Raw genomic sequence first — 23,604 nt, forward strand, 5'->3', positions numbered from 1 at the left:
TTTCATATTTTAGTAGTAAATGACAAAATGTTGACATAAACTATACAATGTGTGAAGCCTGAAGTCCAAAGATCAAACAAACACTTTCACAAAAGGTTCAAGGATATGACAACAGCTTCCATGGCGTGGTGGTAAGAATTGCTGACTTGTAATCAAGAGACCCCGGTTCGATCGTCACTGCCTCCTGTATTTGCTGTTGTCAGTAGTGAGCTCCTCTTATTGTTAATATTATACAGTACACACATACATTTGGTTTGCGTCTGTAACAGATGGTGGACATTTATAGGACTTGTAAAAGTTACCGTTTTATTTTCACTTTTATTCTCTCAGTCATGATTGCGATACATGCTACCACCCCGGGATCTTTCGCTGTTAATTTTTATCTGAAACTGGGAATAACTGTAGATGTGAGTGATGTTTGAGGCAATGGAACTGGACATTCTCTGATCGGGAGGGATAAAAGCTGACACACAAACGCTGGTGAATCTGCCTTCTCCGTATCTCACCGTCACTTGATTTTTTAATTCAGTTTTATTGAGTGTTCCTGCTCATGCTGAATTAGTATGCACCTTATGGTCTATGATATCAAAAAAAAACAGAGACATAGGTATATATGATATTTGGAATTATTCATTTTATGACCTGTATAGTACATTTCGGAAAACATTGTGGCATGGATGCAAAATTATTCATATTCATTCACATAACATCTTGCGCTTGTAATCGGTGACCGCATGTTTTTTTTTCCCCGATCTTGCCAGTGCCCACATGGTGCTGTTTCTTTTGTACTCCAAGACATGCAGAGGAAAGAATAGAACAGAGAAGTCAGTTCAGCACAATATGCAATCATCAAATTCAAATGTTAACAGTTCACACACACGCAAGGACCGTCCTTCCTACATTTACGACATGCGTTCCTGTTTTACAATGTGCACACTTCTCTCTATGCTGTGGTTTCTGTTACATTGAAAGGGCACCTGACGCTGACTTCTGGGGAAAGCGGCTGTCTGGAACAGAAGCTTGTCAGTGTTGCATCCTCCCTTTCTTTTTCCATCACCTTTTCATGTAAGAAGCGAAGACGAGGTTCCTTTACAAGGTGAGCCATGAACACTCCTCTTTCTTAGTGGCCCCTGTACATGCCCTGCACAGTACATGTGCGTTGATCGCCACCATGTCAACCGGCCACCTGCGAGTTCAGCACTGAATAAGCTCACGCCTTCTGGTGCACGACGTCAACGCAGCACGGAGAAAAAAGAAAGAGACAAATACATGGGACATCGGGTATAAATTTATTGCACTTGTAAAAGTTCGCTTTTTACAGTTTCATTCTCTCAATCTCAATCATGCTGTAACCCTCCACCCAACCCCACGCCTCCTGATCTGACTCTAAGTATGGATGTGACACCCAGATAGATAGATAGTAAAGGCACTAGGATAGATAGATAGATAGATAGATAGATAGATAGATAGATAGATAGATAGATAGATAGATAGATAGATAGATAGATAGATAGATAGATAGATAGATAGATAGATAGATAGATAGATAGATAGATAGATACTTTATCAATCCCAAGGGGAAATTCACATACTCCAGCAGCAGCATACTGATAATAACATTATTAAATTAAAGAGTGATAACAATGCAGGTATACAGATAGACAATAACTTTGTATAATGTTAACGTTTACCCCCCCTGGTGGAATTGAAGAGTCACATAGTGTGGTGGAGGAACGATCTCCTCAGTCTGTCAGTGGAGCAGGACGGTGACAGCAGTCTGTCGCTGAAGCTGCTCCTGTGTCTGGAGATGATCCTGTTCAGTGGCTGCAGTGGATTGTCCATGATTGACAGGAGTCTTCTCTGTGCCCGTCACTTTGCCACGGATGTCAATCTGTCCAGCTCCGTGCCTACAATAGAGCCTGCCTTCCTCACCAGTTTATCCAGGCGTGAGGTGTCTCTCTTCTTTATGCTGCCTCCCCAGCACACCACCATGTAGAAGAGGGCGCTCGCCACAACCGTCTGATAGAACATCTGCAGCATCTTATTGCAGATGTTGAAGGACGCCAGTCTTCTAAGGACATATAGTCGGCTCTGTCCTCTCTTGCACAGAGCATCAGTATTGGCAGTCCAGTCCAGTTTATCATCCACCTGCACTCGCAGGTATTTATAGGTCTGCACCATCTGCACACAGTCACCTCTGATGATCACGGGGTCCATGAAGGGCCTGGTCCTCCTAAAATCCACCACCAGCTCCTTGGTTTTGCTGGTGTTCAGGTGTAGGTGGTTTGAGTCGCACCATTTAACAAAGTCCTTGATTAGGTCCCTACACTCCTCCAGATGCAGCCCACCATAGCAGTGTCGTCAGCGAACTTTTGCACGTGGCAGGACTCCGAGTTGTATTGGAAGTCCGATGGCTGAACAGGACCGGAGAAAGTCCAGTCCCCTGCGGCGCTCCTGTGCTGCTGACCACAATGTCAGACCTGCAGTTCCCGAGATGCACATACTGAGGGTCTGTCTGTAAGGTAGTCCACGATCCATGCCACCAGGTATGAATCTACTCTCATCTCTGTCAGCTTGTCCCTGAGGAGCAGAGGATGGATGGTGTTGAAGGCGCTAGAGAAGTCCAGAAACCTGTCCTTCTACTAAATAATTACCGGCACTGGCATTGGGCATCACCAACATCCAAGTGTGTACTTGAGATCTCTACGAAGATAATCCAGTGTTAGCATTGGCAGTACAGTCCAGACTCTCTCTTTGGGGACTGTGTCCAGCAGGGGGCAGTAGCTTCTCGAGTGGACAGGTTCAAAGCTGAGGAAGAGTGCAGTGTAGCCTGAAAGTCACAATGCTGACAAGAAGCAACACAAATGAAAAGTCGACACACAAATCCACAAACTCGTCTTCAATGATCATAAAATTTCACCAGTGTGATTCATCAGACGAGAAAAGGTATTAAATAACTTTCTTTGTATTTATGCAAAATGTTGTAAGATGGTTGTTCATAATTCAGGGCCTGTATTTGTTATTGAAATTCTGTTAAATGCTCTGTGTGATGTGTCTGCTTCAGATATGACCAAACTATTTATTTTATTCCAAATGTTATTGCTAATACTGTGCACTATTTTGTTTTTATGCACTCTGAGATGAGCTCAGGGTCAGATATGACCAAAATGTTTTTTTTTTTTATTTCAAAGTATTGCTCCTACCTCTGAATCTGTTCAGTTGTCTCTCTTTTTGGTGTTTTTATGCACCTTTTGATGTGCCGCTGTCAGATGTGACCAAATTTAAAAGGGAATCGATGAATGAACATGACTTGTTTTTCAATCCATTCATTTGTGGTGGTTTAAAATTTGTCATTACCTGCTGCTTTACTGGCCACTGAAAATGTCTGGCCCAGCTAAATGTCTTGGTTTGAAAATCTGGCCCAACTGAATTTGTAATTGAACAGCCCTGCTAGGCAGCATCCGAGATTGCAGATAAGTAGTGTTGTGTTAAGAGTTTTGGTGTGTCGTGCGTTTTTAGACTCTGAACTTCGATAAACGTTTTGGCTTAAGTGATCGTTATTCAATTCCTAGTTTTGACCCATGAAACGTTTCTTCTGACCCCTCGTTTTTGGCCCTTGTGTCCTGCCGGTAATCTTCAGGGTCACAGATCAGAGAGTCGATTTGATCGCTAATTGTATTTCAACTCCGGCTTAGCTTAACGTGCCCTGGGCAGTGAGACAAATCCTTGTAAACGCCTGACGTGATTCTTGAACACGCCTTCCACATCTGTGATCGATAAAAGTCACTTTGGACTAAACCCTGTGCTGAGTAAATTGATGTCATGGTGGATTGCATTTTCTTTGCAGCGTACTATTACACTTTTCGTGTTTTCACTTGCTTAATTAAGATTAAAAATTAGGATAAATATACGTTTATTGTTCTTACTGCGGTGGGCTGGTGCCCTGCCCGGGATTTGTTCCTGCCTTGCACCCTGTGTTGGCTGGGATTAGCTCTGGCAGGGCCCTGTGTTAGGATATAGCGAGTTGGACCTGATGACTGATTTATTGTGCTTAGTTTGTTAAGCTAATAGTCTTCACTTTTTTCCCCCACAGAGGCATTTTCTATCAAGGTTACTTCTGCGCAAAGTGTGGATCTGGAGCCCACAAGGAGTGCTTGGAATCGATAACGATATGCAGGATAGGTGAGTGACAATCACGTGTCTTAAAGATACACAAAGACCTGCAATTGACTTTATCTGCGGACCCCCATAAAGCTCCACTCCATTGAGGAGACTGTCACTTTATATTATAGGTCAATGGTGGTTACACTATGGCTAAGATTAGGGAGGAGTTATCTGCTTCAAGTCAAGTAAATTATGTGACATAAAGCTGCAATCTAATTGGCTGTCGAGTGGAGGTACTGAGTGGCGGAGCTACGGATCTGCAAGACCTGACCCAAGTGTCTTGTGATTACACAAAGCCAATGTGTTCCCTCGACTAGGGGCTCCTACCGCTTCAAGGTTGTGTCTCACGTGATTCGCAGTGACGGGGCTCACCGTATTTTCCCACAGTTCCACTTTTATCTCAGCTGTTACTTTTTTCTTTTTTTTTATTATTAAAGAATGTACAAATGTCCCTTTGCTCTCTCTTTGTCCTCTTTCAACAAAGTGAGGTCTGCAGGGTTTTGTTCTTTTCATTCAATTGCTGAAACAAAATGGCATTGAAAATGATATGTAAGAAATGATGAACTCTTAAATAAAGTCTCCGTTTGAAGGACAGACATAAAGAATCGACTATCCGAGTCAGAAAACCCCCAGAACACATTGTGATAAAAACACAGACCAGACATCATAAAAAGGTTTAGGGCAGCCACCCGTATAATATCCCTGGCTGCAAAAGGTTTTTAAATTGACAGAGATGTTCACAATACTGAGTCCAAAACAGAACTGATTTCTTGGTGGTAAGATGGCGGCTTTAAAGGCCCACATAGGAAGTGACGTCATCGAAGGGGCTGGATTCGGAAGTGACGTCATCGAGGGGGCCGGACCCAGAAGTGACGTCTTCTGAGGTACTGTAACCTGGCAGGATTTCTCGGGAACGGTCTGCAGGGAACTGAGAAAGACCATTAGTGCACCACGCCGCCCCCTGGTCGGATGTGGTATTACCATTACTTAAGCCCCTAAGAAGGGGCTGCCTCCTACTCGCACGTGTGAGACAACATGTACAGTCCCTTCAGAAATTATTACAGCCCCTTCATTTTGCTCACATTTTGTGATGTGGCAGCCTTGTGCTCACCCTAACCCTCACCTAACAGCAGCCAATCCTTCAGAATGATGAAGCAAAAACACCATTTTGGACATTTTTTGCAAATTTATTTAGTCAAAATCCAGAAATATTCCATTGACAATATTCAGACCCTTTGCTATGACACTTGAAATTTGTCTCAGGTGCATCCCATTCGACTGATCGTCACTGAGAAGTTTCTACGCCTTGTTTGGAGTCCACCTGTGGTCAATTCACTTAACTGGACAGATCAGGAAGAGGCACACACCCCTCCATAGAGGGTCTCACGGGCCTGCAGAGTTTCGAGACACGTTTGTGTCGATCTGGGGAAGGCTGCAACACTGAAGGGTCACAAGTGGACAGAGGCCTCCATAATTCTTAAGTGGCATAAGTGGGGAGCTTCCTAGAGCTGGCTGCCTGGCCAAATTGAGCAAACAGGGGGAAGAAGGGCCTTTGGGAAGAGAGGTGACCAGGAATCTGATGAGCTCCAGAAAACCTGGGAAGGACTGTCACCACTGAAAGACTCCACTAATGTAGGATGTATGGTAGAGTGGCCAGATGACACATGAAAGCCTGCTTGGAGTTGCAAAAATGCACATAGAGAACTGTGTGATGAAACCAAGATGGACCAGTCAGGCCTCAGTTCTAAAGGAAACCATGCACCATTGTCACTTTATATTATACGTCAGTGGTGGTTGCACTATGACTAAGATTAGGGAGGAGTTATCTGATTCAAGTCAAGTAAGCCATGTGACAATCTGCAATCCAATTGGCTGTCGATTGGAGGTACTGAGTGGCAGAAGTATGCAGCTGGCCCCATCAGCTCGTCTTGGTATAGTGTGGTGGTGACGCCATCATACTGTGGGGTTGTTCTTCAGCGGCAGACACACTAGGAGACTTGATGGGATTGAAGGGAAAGCTGACAGGAGCAACATACACAAATCTCCTTAATGAAGGACCTGCTCAGAGCACTCTGGACCTCAGACTGGGCTGAAGGTTCAAACTCCAAGAGAACCAAGCAAGGAGAACACAGGAGTGGCTTAGGGATAACTCTGGGAATGTCCTTGAGTGCCCAAACTTGAACCCTATCAAACATCTATGGAGAGCCCACCGACGGTCTTTGAGGGGTCTGCAGAGAAGAAAGGGAGAAAACCTCCAACTCCAGGTGTGTGATGCTTGTCATGTCAAACATGAAACGTCGTCCGGATGGTATCAGTGCCAGAAGGGCTTCAGCTAAGTCCCAGTTGAAGGGTCTTGTGTCAATGTGAGTCAGTTTTTTATCTGTAATAAATTTGCCAGAATCTTGTTTTTGTTTTGTCGTTTTGAGGTATTGAGTGCTGCTTAATGAAGGAAAAAATTAATTTAAAACGTTTTAGCACAAGGCTGCAATGGAGGAAAATGTGACAAAAGTGATGGGTCTGAATAATTTGGCAATTTGCTGTATAATGTAACTTTAAATCTTAAAAGAGAGCCAAAGAAGTGAGGTCATTGGGTTGGGACGGAAGTGAAGTCATCAGCTTGGGACAGAAGTGAAGTCATCAGCTTGGGACAGAAGTGAGGTCATCAGCTTGGGACAGAAGTGAGGTCATCAAGGTGAGACGGAAGTGAGGTCATCAGCTTGGGATGGAAGTGAGGTGATCAGCTTGTGACGGAAGTGAGGTCATCAAGGTGGGACGGAAGTGAGGTCATCAGCTTGGGACAGAAGTGGGGTCATCAGCTTAGGACAGAAGTGAGGTTATCAAGGTGGGACGGAAGTGGGGTCATCAGCTTGTGACAGAAGTGAGGTCATCAAGGTGGGATGGAAGTGAGGTCATCAAGGTGGGACGGAAGTGAGGTCATAAGCTTGGGACGGAAGTGAGGTCATCAAGGTGGGACGGAAGTGGGGTCATCAGCTTGTGACAGAAGTGAGGTCATCAAGGTGAGACGGAAGTGAGGTCATCAGCTTGGGATGGAAGTGAGGTGATCAGCTTGTGACGGAAGTGAGGTCATCAGCTTGTGACAGAAGTGAGGTCATCAGCTTGGGACAGCAATGTGGTGATCAGCTTGGGATGGAAGTGAGGTCATCAGCTTGTGACAGAAGTGAGGTCATCAAGGTGGGACGGAAGTGAGGTCATCTGCTTGGGACGGAAGTGAGGTGATCAGCTTGGGATGGAAGTGAGGTCATCAGCTTGTGACAGAAGTGAGGTCATCAGTTTGGGCTGGAAGTGAGGTCATCAGTTTGTGCTGGAAGTGAGGTCATCAGCTTGGGACAGAAGTGAGGTCATCTGGGAGGGAGGAAGGTAACTTAATCTTCCATGACATCTGTGGGTAGAAAGAGAGAAGACATTAGTACCCTTTCCTAACCCCTTTTCCAGTGTTTTCATGCCCTAAATTGGATCTTTTGGCTGTCCCCTAATCGCACGTGTGTGACAACAGCTCCTGATCTGCTGGTCTCCTCCATTATTCACATGTTTGCCCTTTTTTCCTGGCAGACGTAACAAGTTCATTAGAGAGCGGACTCGAGTAGACTCCCACGTGCACCAATATGAGGCCAGTTTAGGGCTGCCAATCCGATGAACAACATATTTGTGTGAGAAGACACTGAATACCATAAGAAAAGTCACTTGAACGGGGGCCGGCAAACTGAAATTCAGCAGTCCCCTCTGCTTCTCGCGTTTACACGCAGTATACATTTGTATAAATATCGCTCATAAAAAACAACTTGGAAGTCGCACACCTGCCTCTTCACTCCCCTCTGCTGGCTCAGCTTATGACCCTGAGGTTTTGTAGAAATGGGAAAAAGAGTCGGACCCCCGTAATGCGTCTTTGATTTGGGTTTAAACAAACCAACCTGAATCTCAGAGAGCCTTACTGAGCCTTCAGTGCACATGTCGAAGTATTTTAAACAATGTCTTTCTTCTTTTCTTTCCTTTCAGGTCCACATGATTTGGTGAGTATCTGCTGTTCTTTCTCCTCCACAGGTGAGTTGGGCTCTTGGGCCCCCCACACACACACACCCCCCCACACACACACACCTCCTAATACAATATGTGCTTTGTGGCGCCACACTGCACCGTAGTTGGAGGACATTCATTCAGCTCCATCAAGTCAATTGGCTGTCAGAATGAGGCGACCTGTGGCACCACAGGAGATGCAAATCTGTACGGAGAGGTCGTGAGGGGCCCGTAATCTGCCTCGTAGTTCAAGATGACATCCTCATGGCTGCGAGATCCAGCAGTTGAGTGTTACACTCTGACCGGCTCAACGTCGTGTGATGTGATGCCAGCCCGAGTCACTAACCACATTGGTCTTCGGCGATCTCTTTGGTGCTCTTGTACTTGTAGCCATTCACTCCATGATGTGACCACATGCACGCTTCGCCCTGATTTCATTGAACGCTACAAAGATCTCAGACGCTCCTCTAATTAATCTTTCTTTTGTTTTTGCTCTTCCAGGAGTCTGGGCCGCTCTCATCAGGCAAGTTGTGAATGTGTGATGTGCTGTTTGTTAATGTTAACACCCGGCCGTTTCTGTTTTCACTGTTAGATATAATAATAATAGTTCTTTACATTTTACGTAGCGCTTCTCAAAGTGCTTTACGTAGAGAGTGGGGAGCCACTCCAACTACCACCAATGTGTAGTGCCCACCTGGGTGATGTGACAGCAGCCATTTTGTACCAGTATATTCACCCCACATTAGCTGTTAGGTGGTGAAGGGCTGAGAGATAGTTAGCTAATCAGAGACAAGGGACGATTGGGGGGGGCAATTTAGTCGGTCCATCAGGATACACCCTGCAGTTGTTGAAGGATACCCAGGGAACCTGAATGACCTCAGAGAGTCAGGTTTTATGTCTCATCTGAAGGGTGGCACCATTTTTTACAGCACAGTGTCCCCGTCACGACTCTGGAGCATCGGGATACACACACTGAGCACAGGGTAAGCGCCCCGTGCTGGCATCCCCAGCACCTTTTCCAGTAGCAATCCAAGCTACATGCTGAGCTTCAGGTGGGTGACCTCTTCTGAAGTGCAGGTGGTATGGCTGCCAACATTCACACATCACTTAGTTTCGTCTTTCTGTAACACTTTAGATGAGATCCTACCCATAATGCATCTGTTTGTCACTATTAAGACCTTAACAAAGCCTGCTTTTGGTGTTAATAACACTTAAAAAGCATCAATAACATATTTTTTATTTCTGTGTAATTAGGGATGGGAAAATCGTGATTGATTTCTTTCGTTTTGAATGATGCTATTGAGTGAGTCTTACACAGTAATTGGCGAGCATGAGCAAATTGATTGTAAGAGTGCATTGGCGCCTGCGTCACATTGTCGGCGTCTTTCGTTTGACACGTAGATGTTTAAAGTGCATGTGTAAGTAGCGCCCGTCTGATTCATGGTCAAACTGAATCGCTACCCTCACTGATGATTCCTTCGATCGTCATTCAAGTATAACACAACAGCAACATTTTTGTATCAATTGCTTGTTTTGTACAATTTGCTATTAGAATTGTTTTAAACGGAATATATAAACCTAATACTAAACTAACATGTTAATATCCCTTAATGTAGTCAACAGATTAGTCGTCCATTTTCAGCCACTGGTGTAGTCCGACTCACAAGGGCAGCACTCTAAGCAAAGAGGCCCAGATGTCCCTTTTCCCTGCCAACTCCTCCAGGCGATACCGAGGTGTGGCCAGGCCAGCTAGAAGACACAATCTCTACAGCGGGTATTTAGAAGGAAGCCCATTTCTGCCATTTGGATCTATGATGTGGTTCTTTCAGTCATTGCCCAAAGCTTAGGAACATAGATTCTGTCTGGTAAATCGAGAGCTTTTCCTTTCAGCTGAGCTCTGCCTTCACCACAACTGACCGACCGACCGGTCCAATGTCTTCATCACTGCTGATGCCACTCTGATCCACCTATTGGTCTCTTGCTCCGTTATTTTTTTCTCCCTCATGAGCAAGACCCCCAAGATACCTAAACTCCTGTGATTAAGGTAACTGGAGAGAGCCCTCCACCCTTTACCGGAACAACCACAGCTTTTCTCAGACTTGGATGTGCTGATCCTCATCCTGCCTGCTTTATGAAAATGGCACTAGGGGTGTGCTGTTCAGTGGCTGACTCTGCGCTCTGAACTCCAAAGGTCATGTGAGAAGACAAGTTCCCCTCAGTGATTACTAAAAGTATATAAAAAAAATAATAACGTTCAAAAAGTTTCCGCACTTTTATATTTTCGTTGGAGACGGTGAAGGCGGTAGGGAGGAGTACTGATTGGTCGTATCTGAGAGTGTCATGTGACCAGTTCTGGCTGGCAAGCCGGCTGCCCTTGCAGTTTAGTATCAGAGTTGTCACCCTGTGGTGAAGATGGCTGCCAAATTTCTAAACTGCACCAAAGTGTCATACGCTTTTTGTGGGCAGAAGGTGTACACATTCATCTCCACATGTGTGCTCAGTATGGGGATAAAGTTCTCTCTCATAGCGTCGTCTATGAGTGGATCGAAATGATCGAAAATGGCCGTCACAGTGTGACGGATGCACAGCCACGACCATGATGATGTGAAAGCAGCGGTGCGTCAGGGACTACGCGCTCAACCGAAAACATTTCTAGCTGATGGCATTAAAAAGTTGGGACGACGCTGGGAAAATTACATCACAATGTAGAAAAAGTGATGATGTTGGTTTTTGAAATCCTTAATAAATTGAGTTAAAAAAAAAGTGTGAAAACTTTTTGAACATCCCTCGTATATACTGTATATAAACTGATTCTAATATCAAAGAATTGTTTGCCACTTTTTAATTTGTATTGTTGTCCGTTGGTCCAAATGACATGCCTATGGAAGCATGGAGGTGTTTAGGAGAGATGGCAGTGGAGTTTTTAACCAGATTGTTTAATGGAATCTTGAAAACTGAGAGGATGCCTGAGGAGTGGAGAAGAAGTGGACTGATGGGCCGATATTTAAGAATAAGGGGGGTGTGCAGGACTGCAGTAACTACAGGGGGATAAAATTGATGAGCCACAGCATGAAGTTATGGAAAAGAGTAGTGGAAGCTCAGATAAGAAGGGAGGTGATGATCAGTGAGCAGCAGGATGGTTTCATGCCAAGAAAGAGCACCACAGATGCAATGTTTGCTCTGAGGATGTTGATGGAGATGTTTAGAGAAGGCCAGAAGGAGTCGCATTGCGTCTTTGTGGACCTGAAGAGAGCAGATGACAGGGTGACTGAGAGGAGCTGTGGTATTGTATGAGGAAGTCGGGAGTGGCAGAGGATATGAAGTGTGACCGTGGTGAGGTCTGCGATAGGAGTGACGGAGGTGGAATTACATCAGGGGTCGGCTCTGAGCCCTTTCTTATTGACAATGGTGATGGACAGGTTGACAGATTAGATCAGACAGGAGTCCCTGTGGACTGTGATGTTTGCTGATGACATTGTGATCTGTAGCGAGAGTAGGGAGCAGGTTGAGGAGACCCTGGAGAGGTGGAGATATGAGAGGAGAGGAATGATGGTCAGTAGGAACAAGACAGAATACATGTGTGTGAATGAGAGGGAGGTCAGTGGAATGGTGAGGATGAGGGAGTAGAGTTGGCGAAGGTGGAGGAGTTTACAGGTGCTGGTCATAAAATTAGAATATCATGATAAAGTTGATTTAATTCAGTAATTCCATTCAAAAAGTGAAACTTGTATATTAGATTCATTCATTACACACAGACTGATGTATTTCAAATGTTTATTTCTTTTAATGTTGATGATTATAACTGACAACTAATGAAAGTCCCAAATTCAGTATCTCAGAAAATTCGAATATTGTGAAAAGGTTCAATATTGAAGACACCTGGTGCCACACTCTAATCAGCTAATGAACTCAAAAGCCTTTAAATGGTCTCTCAGTCGAGTTCTGTAGGCTACACAATCACGGGGAAGACTGTTGACTTGACAGTTGTCAAAAAGACGACCATTGACACCTCGGACAAGGAGGGCGAGACACAAAAGGTCATTGCTGAAGAGGCTGGCTGTTCACAGAGCTCTGTGTCCAAGCACATTAATAGAGAGGCGAAGGGAAGGACAAGATGTGGTAGAAAAAAGTGGACAAGCAATAGGGATAACCGCACCCTGGAGAGGACTGTGAAACAAAAGCCATTCAAAAATGTGGAGGAGATTCACAAAGAGTGGACTGCAGCTGGAGTCAGTGCTTCAAGAACCACCACACACAGACGTATGTAAGACATGGGTTTCAGCCGTCGCATTCCTTGTGTCAAGCCATTCTTGAACAAGAGACAGCGTCAGAAGCATCTCGCCTTTGGACTGCTGCTGAGTGGTCCAAAGTTATGTTCTCTGATGAAAGTAAATTTTGTATTTCCTTTGGAAATCAAGGTCCCAGAGTCTAGAGGAAGAGAGGAGAGGCACAGAATCCACGTTGCGTGAGGTCCAGTGTAAAGTTTCCACAGTCAGTGATGGTTTGGGGTGCCATGTCATCTGCTGGTGTTGGTCCATTGTGTTTTCTGAGGTCCAAGGTCAACGCAGCCGTCTACCAGAAAGTTTTAGAGCTCTTCATGCTTCCTGCTGCTGACGAACTTTATGGAGATGCAGATTTCATTTTCCAACAGGACCTGGCACCTGCACACACTGCCAAAGCTACCAGTACCTGGTTTAAGGACCATGGTATCCCTGTTGTTGATTGGCCAGCAAACTCGCCTGACCTTAACCCCATAGAAAATCTATGGGGTATTGTGAAGAGGAAGATGCAATACGCCAGACCCAACAATTCAGAAGAGCTGAAGGCCACTATCAGAGCAACATGGGCTCTCCTAACACCTGAGCAGTGCCACAGACTGATCGACTCCATGCCACGCCGCATTGCTGCAGTAATCCAGGCCAAAGGAGCCCCAACTAAATATTGAGTGCTGTACATGCTCATACTTTTCATGTTCATACCTTTCAGTTGGCCAACATTTCTAAAAATCCTTTTTTTTGCATTGGTCTTAATTGATATTCTAATTTTCCGAGATACTGAATTTGGGACTTTCATTAGTTGTCAGTTATAATCATCCATCCATCCATTTTCCAACCCGCTGAATCCGAACACAGGGTCACGGGGGTCTGCTGGAGCCAATCCCAGCCAACACAGGGCACAAGGCAGGAACCAATCCCGGGCAGGGTGCCAACCCACCGCAGGACACACACAAACACACCCACACACTAGGGCCAATTTAGAATCGCCAATCCACCTAACCTGCATGTGTTTGGACTGTGGGAGGAAACCCACGCAGACACGGGGAGAACATGCAAACTCCACGCAGGGAGGACCCGGGAAGCGAACCCGGGTCTCCTAACTGCGAGGCACAGTTATAATCATCAACATTAAAAGAAATAAACATTTGAAATACATCAGTTTGTGTGTAATGAATGAATCTAATGTACAAGTTTCACTTTTTGAACGGAATTACTGAAATAAATCAACTTTGTCATGATATTCTAATTTTATGACCAGCACCTGTAAATACTTGGGCTCAACAGTACAGAGTAATGGAGATTGTGGAAGAGAAGTGAAGAAGAGAGTGCAGGCAGGATGGAGTGGGTGGAGAAGAGTGTCAGGAGTGATTTGTGACAGACGGGTATCAGCAAGAGTGAAAGGGAAGGTCTACAGGACGGTAGTGAGACCAGCTGTGTGATATGGGCTGGAGACGGTGGCACAGGAGACAGGGCTGGAGGTGGCAGAGTTAAAGATGTGCATTGGGGGTGATGAGAATTAGAAATGAGAGCATTAGAAGGTCAGCTCAAGTGGGACAGTCAGGAGACAAAGTCAGAGAGGCGAGATTGTGTTGGTTTGGACATGTGCAGAGGAGAGATGCTGAGTGCATTGGGAGAAGGATGCTAAGGATAGAGCTGCCAGGGAAGAGGAAAATAGGAAGGCCTAAGAGAAGGTTTATGGATGTGGTGAGAGAGGGAATGGAGGTGATAGGTATGACAGAACAAGATGTAGAGGACAGAAAGATATGGAAGAAGATGATCCGATGTGGTGACCCCTAACGGGAGCAGCCAAAAGAAGAGGAAGAAGAAGTTTGCCACTTTTTAATGGCTCATTGACAGCACCGGCATGTGTCGTTCACTGATTCTTTCAAGTTCAAACTGAATCATTACCCAAGAACGGGCCACACGATTCCTGTTCATTTGGATTCACAAACAAATCATTACCTGAGAACAAGCTGCTCAATTCTTATTCATTTGATTGAAAAACTCAAATCATTATCTGAGAATGAGACACACAATTCTAATTCATTTGATTTGTGAATGAAACATTTTATGAGGATAAATGGCACAATTCTCACTCACTTTTCTTTCTCTGACATTTGTCTTTAATTATGTGTTGTCATGCTTTGTGTACCAAAACCGGACAATGTCATACATGAGTTATCAGAATGTGAAGTATATCATTTATTATATAATGACAAAGTTGGAATTCTTCAATTATATATTTGCAATGTGATTGGAGGGCACTTGATGGACTTGTCCGTCTCGAATCCTATTGCTGAACCAAACAAATCGATTTGCTTAAGTGGGTAGATTTGAAGGAATTGAATCAGTGAAGTGAATTGAACCACTCATCTCTGTGTCATGTGGCCTGTTGAGTTAACTTCACTTGGCCACATGGCACAAAGAGATGACTTCACTTGTCACTGTGTCTCGCAGTGTTGCCTACTTTATTACAAGTCTGGTAAATTTTTAAAGAAGACCCCCTGGAGCTCTCGTATTCACAAGTGGTTTGTAATACGCCTCACTGCACAGACATGAGTGACGACTTCACTGTAAGAGTGATGAAGACCTAAAGAAGCCTCTGTTAAGGTCCAATAATGTAACGGTATGTGACTAAGAGATGCATTATGGGTAATACCTCATTTAGAGTGGTGCCCATGGCTCACATGCTCGGCATCAGGGTGGCGGGTTTCACGTTGGTGGGCCTAGTCCCTTTTGTATTTGCAAGTGTTGTCTCCAGCTGTAAAAGTAACTTTTGATTGTGTTATTTAAGGTCCTAAGATGATTGCTGTCCGCAACTACCATGGAAACCCAATCCCACCAAGCAAGCCTGCATTGTCCTTCCAGACGGGAGAAGTGATCGAGTTAATTAAAGGGGATCCGGACTCCACCTGGTGGGAGGTGCGTCTGCTGGGCTCATTCACGTGACACATGAAATAAGAGCAGAAGTCATTATGGGCTTTGTGTGACCGGGGTTCGGTGTCTCTTACACAACATATGGAGGTGGGCTTCTTCTCCACTTCAGTCCTGGGAGAACCCCAGTCAGTGGCTGCAGGTTTTTGTTCCATCCTGTGTCTCAATCAACAACAACATTTATTTCTATAGCACATTTTCATACAAAAAGTAGCTCAAAGTGCTGTACATAATGAAGAGAAGAAAAATAAAAGACAAAATAAGAAATTAAAATAAGACAACATTAATTAACATAGAAAGGAGTAAGGTCCGATGGCCAGGGTGGACAGAAAAAACAAAAAAAAACTCCAGAAGGCTGGAGAAAAAAATAAAATCTGTAGGGGTTCCAGGCCACGAGACCGCCCAGTCCCCTTTGGGCATTCTACCTAACATAAATGAAATAGTCCTCTTTGTAGTTCGGGTTTTTCACGGAGTCACTTGATGCTGATGGTCATACAGACTTCTGGCTTTTAATCCATCCATCATTGTTGGAACATCATGGTGCTTTGGGTAGATGGTGGTGGCGCACGCCACCACCAACAGGACACCGGAAAAGGAAACAGAAGAGAGAGTAGGGGTTAGTACAGATTTTGAATGAATAGTTATTATAATGAATTGGATATACAGAGTATCAGGATTAAATTACAGTGAAATTATGAGAAGGCCATGTTAAAGTAATGTGTTTTCAGTAGTTTTTTAAAGTGCTCCACTGTATTAGCCTGGCGAATTCCTACTGGCAGGCTATTCCAGATTTTAGGTGCATAACAGCAGAAGGCCGCCCGCCTCACCACTTCTTTTAAGTTTTGGTCTTGGAATTCTAAGGAGACACTCAGTTGAGGATCTGAGGTTACGATTTGGAATATAAGGTGTCAGACATTACGATATATAAGCCGGGGCGAGATTATTTAAAGCTTTATAAACCATAAGCAGAATTTTAAAGTCAATTCTGAATGACACAGGTAACCAGTGTAGTGACATCAAAACTGGAGAAATGTGTTCGGATTTTCTTTTCCTGGTAAGGATTCTAGCAGCTGCATTCTGCACTAGTTGCAAACGATTGATGTCTTTTTTGGGTAGTCCTGAGAGGAGTGCGTTACAGTAATCTAGCCGACTGAAAACAAACACATGAACTAATTTCTCTGCATCTTTCGATGATATAAGAGGTCTAACTTTTGCTATGTTTCTTAGGTGAAAAAATGCTGTCCTAGTGATCTGATTAATATGCGATTTAAAATTCAGATTACAATCAACGGTTACCCCTAAGCTTTTTACCTCCGATTTGACTTTTAATCCTAATGCATCCAGTTTATTTCTAATAGCCTCATTGTATCCATTATTGCCAATCACTAAGATTTCGGTTTTTTCTTTATTTAATTTGAGAAAGTTACTATTCATCCATTCTGAGATACAAGTTAGACATTGTGTTAGCGAATCAAGAGATTTGGGGTCATCAGGTGCTATTGATAAATACAGCTGTGTGTCATCAGCATAGCTGTGGTAGCTCACGTTGTGCCCTGAGATAATCTGACCTAATGGAAGCATGTAGATTGAGAAGAGCAGTGGACCCAGGATAGAGCCTTGTGGAACACCATATAGAATATCATGTGTCTTTCAGTTATAATTACCACAACTAACAAAGAATTTTCTCCCTGCCAGGTAGGATTCAAACCAATTTAAGACACTGCCAGAGAGGCCCACCCATTGACTAAGGCGATTCTTAAGAATATTATGATCAATGGTGTCAAATGCGGCACTCAGATCTAAGAGGATGAGAACATATAAATGGCCTCTGTCTGCATTTACCCGCAAGTCATTTACTACTTTAACGAGTGCAGTTTCTGTGCTGTGATTTGTTCTAAAACCTGACTGAAATTTATCAAGAATAGCAGGTTTATTGAGGTGCTCATTTAACTGCATAATGACTGCCTTCTCTAGAATTTTACTTAAGAAAGGCAGGTTAGAGATGGGTCTATAGGGTCAGTCAGTCGTTTTATCTCAAATCGGTCTGTGTGTTTAGTCAGCCGCTCTTCTATCCACTTATTCTACATTGAAAAGCAGATTAGGGCCAGGTTTACGTGTATAAGTAATATTTGTATTTGTGTACATTGCACACTCAGTTTAGTGAGTTAGTACAGCGAATCACAACCATTGCTTAATGAATTCTCTGACACGTCCACAGGCCTGTTTTCAAATCGAAACTCAAAACTCACATACGTGCCACCGTATCAGAGCGGTCCTCATGACATTCTCAAACGCAGCCTCGGATGTGAGGACGAGTGCTCGAGACAGTGACACACCTTTAACTGATTGAAAAATAGCATTAACTTACAGCAAGTGGCTCTGAATCCTTTAGCGTGGTGGACCCAGAAAGCCACCCAAATCCCAATGCTTGCTTTTCTGGTCAAACCCTACGTCCGTACCCAGCGAGTGAAGGTGACATTGTCACAGCAGAGAAGACTAAGCTTCATGCAGAGTGCTGACATTTTCCTTCCTCTTAAAAGGAAAGATAATATTCTAATTTATTTTTAGGTCCAGTCAGGTCCCACAGCTGATGGGTCAATCAGGCAATGAAGTGGGATAAAAGGACAGCCATTGTTGGAACAGTCCTTGATGTAAACATCCATCCATCCATCCATTTTCCAACCCGCTGAATCCGAACACAGGGTCACGGGGGTCCGCTGGAGCCAATCCCAGCTAACACAGGGCACAAGGCAGGAAACAATCCTGGGCAGGGTGCCAACCCACAGCAGGACACACACAAACACACCCACACACCAAGCACACACTAGGGCCAATGTAGAATCGCCAATCCACCTAACCTGCATGTCTTTGGACTGTGGGAGGAAACCCACGCAGACACGGGGAGAACATGCAAACTCCACGCAGGGTGGACCCGGGAAGCGAGCCCAGGTCCTCAGGTCTCCCAACTGCGAGGCAGCAGCGCTACCCACTGCGCCACCGTGCCGCCCTTGATGTAAACAGAAAGACAAAAATAAAAAGATAACCTTTGGATGGCTGTGCACTGCAGTACTTGTACACTAAAGGTTTGTAGGGTCACTAGCTGTGCTCCCGGGTTGAGGTCTAAAGAGACTGATATTGTCCATCCGGCAGTTACTCTCTGCTGGACGTATTCAGAGTTACCAAGATGCCAAGATAGGTGGATTAGCAGATAATTTGGAATCCGATATATCATCACAGAAGGACTTGGATAACAGACAGGCTTGGGCAGATTTGTGGCAGATGAAATTTAATGTCAGTAAATGTAAAGAATTACACAAAGGAAGTAAAAATGTGAGGTTTGAATACACAATGGGCGGTCGGAAAATCGAGAGTCCACTTTATGAGAAGGATTTAGGAGTCATAGTGGACTCTAAGCTATCGATTTCCCATCAGTGTTCAGAAGCCATTAAGAAGGCTAACAGACTGTCAGGTTATATAGCGCCTTGATGTGTGGAGTACAAGTCACAGGAGGTTCTGCTCAAGCTTTATAACACACTGGTGAGGCCTCATCTGGAGTCCTGGGTGCAGTTTGGGTCTCCAGGCTACAAAAAGGACATAACAGCACAAGAAAATGTCCCGAGAAGAGCGACTAGGCTGATTGGGGGCTACAGGGGATGAGTTAAGAGGAAAAATTAAAAGAGGTGAGCCTTAAGGAGATGAAGAGGAGACCTGACTGAAGGGTTTAAAATGATGAAGGGCATTAGTCCAGTGGATCAAGACTGTTATTTTAAAATGAGTTCATCAAGAACATGGGGTCACAGCTGGAAACTTGTGAAGGGAAAATTTTGCACAAACATTAGGAGATTTTTCTTTACTCAAAGAATGATAGACATTTGGAATAAGCTACCGAGTAGTGTGGTAGACAGTAAGACTTTAAGAACTTTCAAAACTCGACTTGATGTTTTTTTGGAAGAAATAAGTGGATAGGACTGGCAAGCTTTGTTGGGCTGAATGGCCTGTCCTCATTCAGAGTGTTCAAATGTTCTAACGTTTACAGTGGATTGGAATGCAGTATAATGAAGTAAATGCAACCTCAGATGAACAGCACATGACATATGAAACGTGTAACAAAATGCAGAAGCAGCGTGTGAACAATTAAGTCCGCCCTTACTGCTGCCATTGAAATTAAAAGTGCAAGTATCGGCCTGGTGCTGCTCATCAGATGCACTCGATTAAGTGATCATCAGCAAGTGTGATCCCCCTCAATAAAGGCAGAAGTTCTGGCACTTTCTGGTCCGGAGCATTCAGGTGTGTGTTAATTCCATGCCAAGGAAGAAAGACATCAGCAGTGATCTCAGAGAAGCAATCGTTGCTGATCATCAGTTTGGGGAAGGGTTATCAGGCCATTTCTGAACAATTTGAAGGCCATCATTCCACAGTACAGTGAGGAAGATGATTGACAAGTGGAAACCATTCAAGACAGCTGCCAATCTACCCAGGAGTGGACATCTCCACAAATTCATCCCAAGGTCAGACGGTGCAATCCTCAGAGAAACTGCAAAAATCCCCAGAGCACCGTCTCCGACTTGACAGGCCTCAGTTAGCCTGTCAAATGTTAAAGTTCATGACGGCACAAGTAGACAAAGACTGAACGAGTAGGACTTGTCTACAGGGGCTGCCAGGAGAAAGCTTCTCCTGTCTAAAACGAACATATCAGCACGCCTTTCGTTTTCTATGTCCAGATCAATTGCGTCAAATTCAGTCCAATTCAGCAATAATATGCAAAAAATAAATAGATAAGGGTGGCGCAGTGGTGGCGCTGCTGCCTCGCAGTTAGGAGACCCGTCTGGGTTCGCTTCCTGGGTCTTAATAATAATAATACATTTTATTTATATAGTGCCTTTCCCATGCTCAAGGCACTTACAGAATTCACTGTCGTAATCTTCTTTATTTATTTATCTGGTTTGCACAACGCTTCCCAGGTCCTCCCTGCGTGGAGTTTGCATGTTCTCCCTGTGTCTGCGTGGATTTCCTCCCACAGTCCAAAGACATGCAGGTTAGGTGCATTGGCGATCCTAAATTGTCCCTGGTGTGTGTGTGTGTGCGCCCTGTGGTGGGCTGGCAGTTAGGACCCTGTAGTTAGGATATAGCGGGTTGGATAACGCATGGATGTTATAAATAAATAACACACAGAGAGTATTTTGTGTTGCACATTTGCTTCGCTCTCCTGTCCGATGTCGATGCCATTCTAGACGTTGTTTACTCTACGCTACTCACGCACACGCAGGGTTTCAACGTCAAGTCAACGAGTCTAACGGTCCTCCTAGCAAAGAGGGTCTCCTTATAATGCAATGGCGAGTTTTATCGACGTTTGTAGCTTTTGTCACACTCTGCCCCAGATGTCGACTTTAGCCCCTTGTGCCCACAAAAGTGAACATCTGCATTTTTTATTTTTAAAATAAGTTATTTTATTTGAAGTTGATAGTTGTTCTGCACTTTTACATGTTGAAAATGTTTTAGTGTTTAACATGCTTACAGTAAATGCATGGCCTGCTGGTTCATTTGGTTCCTTTTCGACACACCACATTCAGTATACGACTTGTCACCGCGCTGTAGTCCGAGTACTGGATCTCTTAGAATACGGATTTTCATGCCAGGCCGACTTTCTGCTCGTTTCTAACTCCCCTCTAAAACAGAGCCAAGCAATCAGTAATACTGAACAGCTGGTTCAGATGTGCTGCGAGTTCGAATAAAACATAAAGGGAAGCCTGAGGCCTACTGTGTTAGGAAACGTTCACTTTGAATATTAAGGTGCACGTGAACACGAGACCACTGTGGTGAGTTTAATACCTTTTAAAATTAAAAACCACAGAAGGGTGAAAGCATGCCAGGCTGACATTGGTATAATGTAAGCAAACAGCAACAACTCATAAAAGTGATCAATTTATAGTAGGTGTGCGAATGATCAAGCATTGACAACAGTAGGCAGTGGTGGGCCCCCAAATCTTGTTCTGCTTAGGGCTGGCACCGGGTCACGTTTGTGGTATTTACAGGTTTTTGTTACACTTTATGATGTTTTTTTCTTGTCTCAACATTTCTGGCACGTGTTTCTGGCGGTAAACATACCGTTAAGTAGGCTACAGTAGGGGGACCAGTTAAAAGCAAGTGTTGGTGGGGACAAAACTCTGAAGCCACAGTGGGCATCCAGGACTGAACTTAAAAACCACCGATCCAGAACATTTCGTTAGCAGATACGACAAGTCCAGCTAGAAGGACCGATGATCACAAGAACACCCTGTTGGTTTCTGGCTCTGCCTTCTAAGTTGTGATCTTTACTGTCGGTGGCTTCCTCCCCACCTCCTCCATCTTCAGAACTTGCTTCAGCCATGTTTGTGATGGAAATGTGAAATAATGGCCAGGCTGCAGTGGTAGGCCCAGCTTATTTGATGGACTCTCTCAAGGTTCCTGCCACTGAGCTTGGCCTTGTGCCGTCCAAGAATCAAGATCTGCCCGACCATTGAAGGATGTGTCACCTGGCCACTCATTTCTTTCATGTGTTCTCCTGTAAGTGTTGTCCAAATGGGGTTGGAGGTCAAGATGATCTGTCTTTTCATTTGCTTGACTGATAATGTTGGAAGTAATCAGAAGCTGTCAAATCCACGGCCCAAACTCGCTTTGTCTTCTGTAAAAGTCGATTCTCTGGGTCGTTTACGTGTGTTTATCTTTTTTTATTACAGGGTAAGTTAATTCAGAACCAGAAAACGGGATTTTTTCCAAGTTCCTGTGTAAAGCCCTGCCTGGACCCCAAGGTAAGAGTGTATGTACAGGCCTAAGTTTTTAAATCTTGACCTCCAAATTCACCTTCTGTCATTAGTCTTCCAAGATGGTCTGCTATCTTTCATGTTAGGGGTCTCCAACTCCGATCCTGGCGGGCTGAAGTGGGGGAAAGCTTTCCTTCTAAACCTTTTCTAATTAGTGACCCCATTTTCCTTCATTGTAATTGACTTGCAGTGTAAAACCCGGACCCCTCAATTGTTTCTTTTTTGCTTAATTAGCCAAACAATAACGAGACACCAAATCAGGTGACAACTGACCAGCTAACTTGTGTCCGTCACACAATATCTGAAAATACAGAAAGGTGAAGGTGTCAGTAGTGTTAATCTGCTCACTGCCAATCCACCTAGCTTGGTTAACCAGCTTGTTCTTTATATTCTTATCTAAATCAATTAAAAATATATAAATAATAGCATCAATGCCCCCTGCTGGACACCACTGCTAATGTCAGTCAATTCTGATGAGGTTCCTCTCACCGTCACCCTCTGCTTCCTGTGTCTGAGCCAATTCTGCACCCATCAACACAACACACCCTGAACTGCCACTTCTTGCAGATTGATGCCCATCTCTCATGTGGCACCTTATCAAATGCTTTCTGAAAGTCCAGCTCATTAATCTCCCCTGCTCCACTCTGGTTATATCCTTTTGTTGCCTCCTCTTAGAATTCTAGCATGTTGATAAAACACGACCTCCCTCTTCTGACCCCACGCTGACCGTTCCTGTTAACGTCTGTCCTTGCCAGGTGTTGCTCCATCTTTCCCTTAATAATTCCTTCCATTAATTTTCCTGTGACGCCCGTTAAGATTACTGGCCTATAGTTGTTTTGATCTGCCCAGTTACCCTTTTTATACAACGGGATGATATTTGCTGTTTTCCAGCCCTACGGATTCTACCCAGTGTGCAGTGACTTCCTAAAAATAGGTGTCAAGGATTCCTATCTGTACTCGCTAGCCTCCCTAAGAACTCGAGGGTGAATCTGATCTGGTCCTGGTGATATGTTTGATTTCAGCCTATTTAATCTGAGCAGCTCTTCTCTCTCTACAATTTCCAAATCCCTCCAAACCTCCTTAGTAGTCCCTGTTACTGCTGGGCGGTTATCCATTTCCTCACATGAGAAGACTTAAGAAAAATACAAGTTTAGAGCATTTCACTCTCTGTATCTCTTAATTCCCCTTTACTATTCCTGATGCACATCACCTCGTCCTTGACTGTTGTTCTGCTACTAAAGCACTGAAAGAATCTCTTTGGACCGTCTTTCGTCTCATCTGCTCTATTATATCTGCCATATTTGAAAACTACACCCTACTCCTGAGCTATTGGCCAATTCGAGTAATTTTAGGGTCTTGTGTCACTATGATTCTGGAATGTAGGTCCTGCATCATCT

The 23,604-nt window shown here is 44.3% G+C and overlaps 1 protein-coding gene across 2 annotated transcripts in view; it reads left to right on the forward strand.

Annotated features, from left to right (window-relative positions):
- Nucleotides 1–23,604, forward strand: part of vav2 (vav 2 guanine nucleotide exchange factor) — a 522,340-nt gene that overhangs the window by 466,196 nt on the left and 32,540 nt on the right. For both annotated transcript variants that reach the window (XM_028809081.2, XM_051931588.1), the window contains 5 exons: nucleotides 4,094–4,182; nucleotides 8,179–8,192; nucleotides 8,698–8,719; nucleotides 15,268–15,395; nucleotides 22,124–22,195. In XM_028809081.2, the coding sequence (XP_028664914.2) occupies nucleotides 4,094–4,182; nucleotides 8,179–8,192; nucleotides 8,698–8,719; nucleotides 15,268–15,395; nucleotides 22,124–22,195 (325 nt within the window). The remainder of the gene's footprint in view (nucleotides 1–4,093; nucleotides 4,183–8,178; nucleotides 8,193–8,697; nucleotides 8,720–15,267; nucleotides 15,396–22,123; nucleotides 22,196–23,604) is intronic.

Source organism: Erpetoichthys calabaricus, chromosome 9 (genome assembly GCF_900747795.2).
Source record: "Erpetoichthys calabaricus chromosome 9, fErpCal1.3, whole genome shotgun sequence".
In the NCBI taxonomy this organism is placed as follows: domain Eukaryota; kingdom Metazoa; phylum Chordata; class Cladistia; order Polypteriformes; family Polypteridae; genus Erpetoichthys; species Erpetoichthys calabaricus.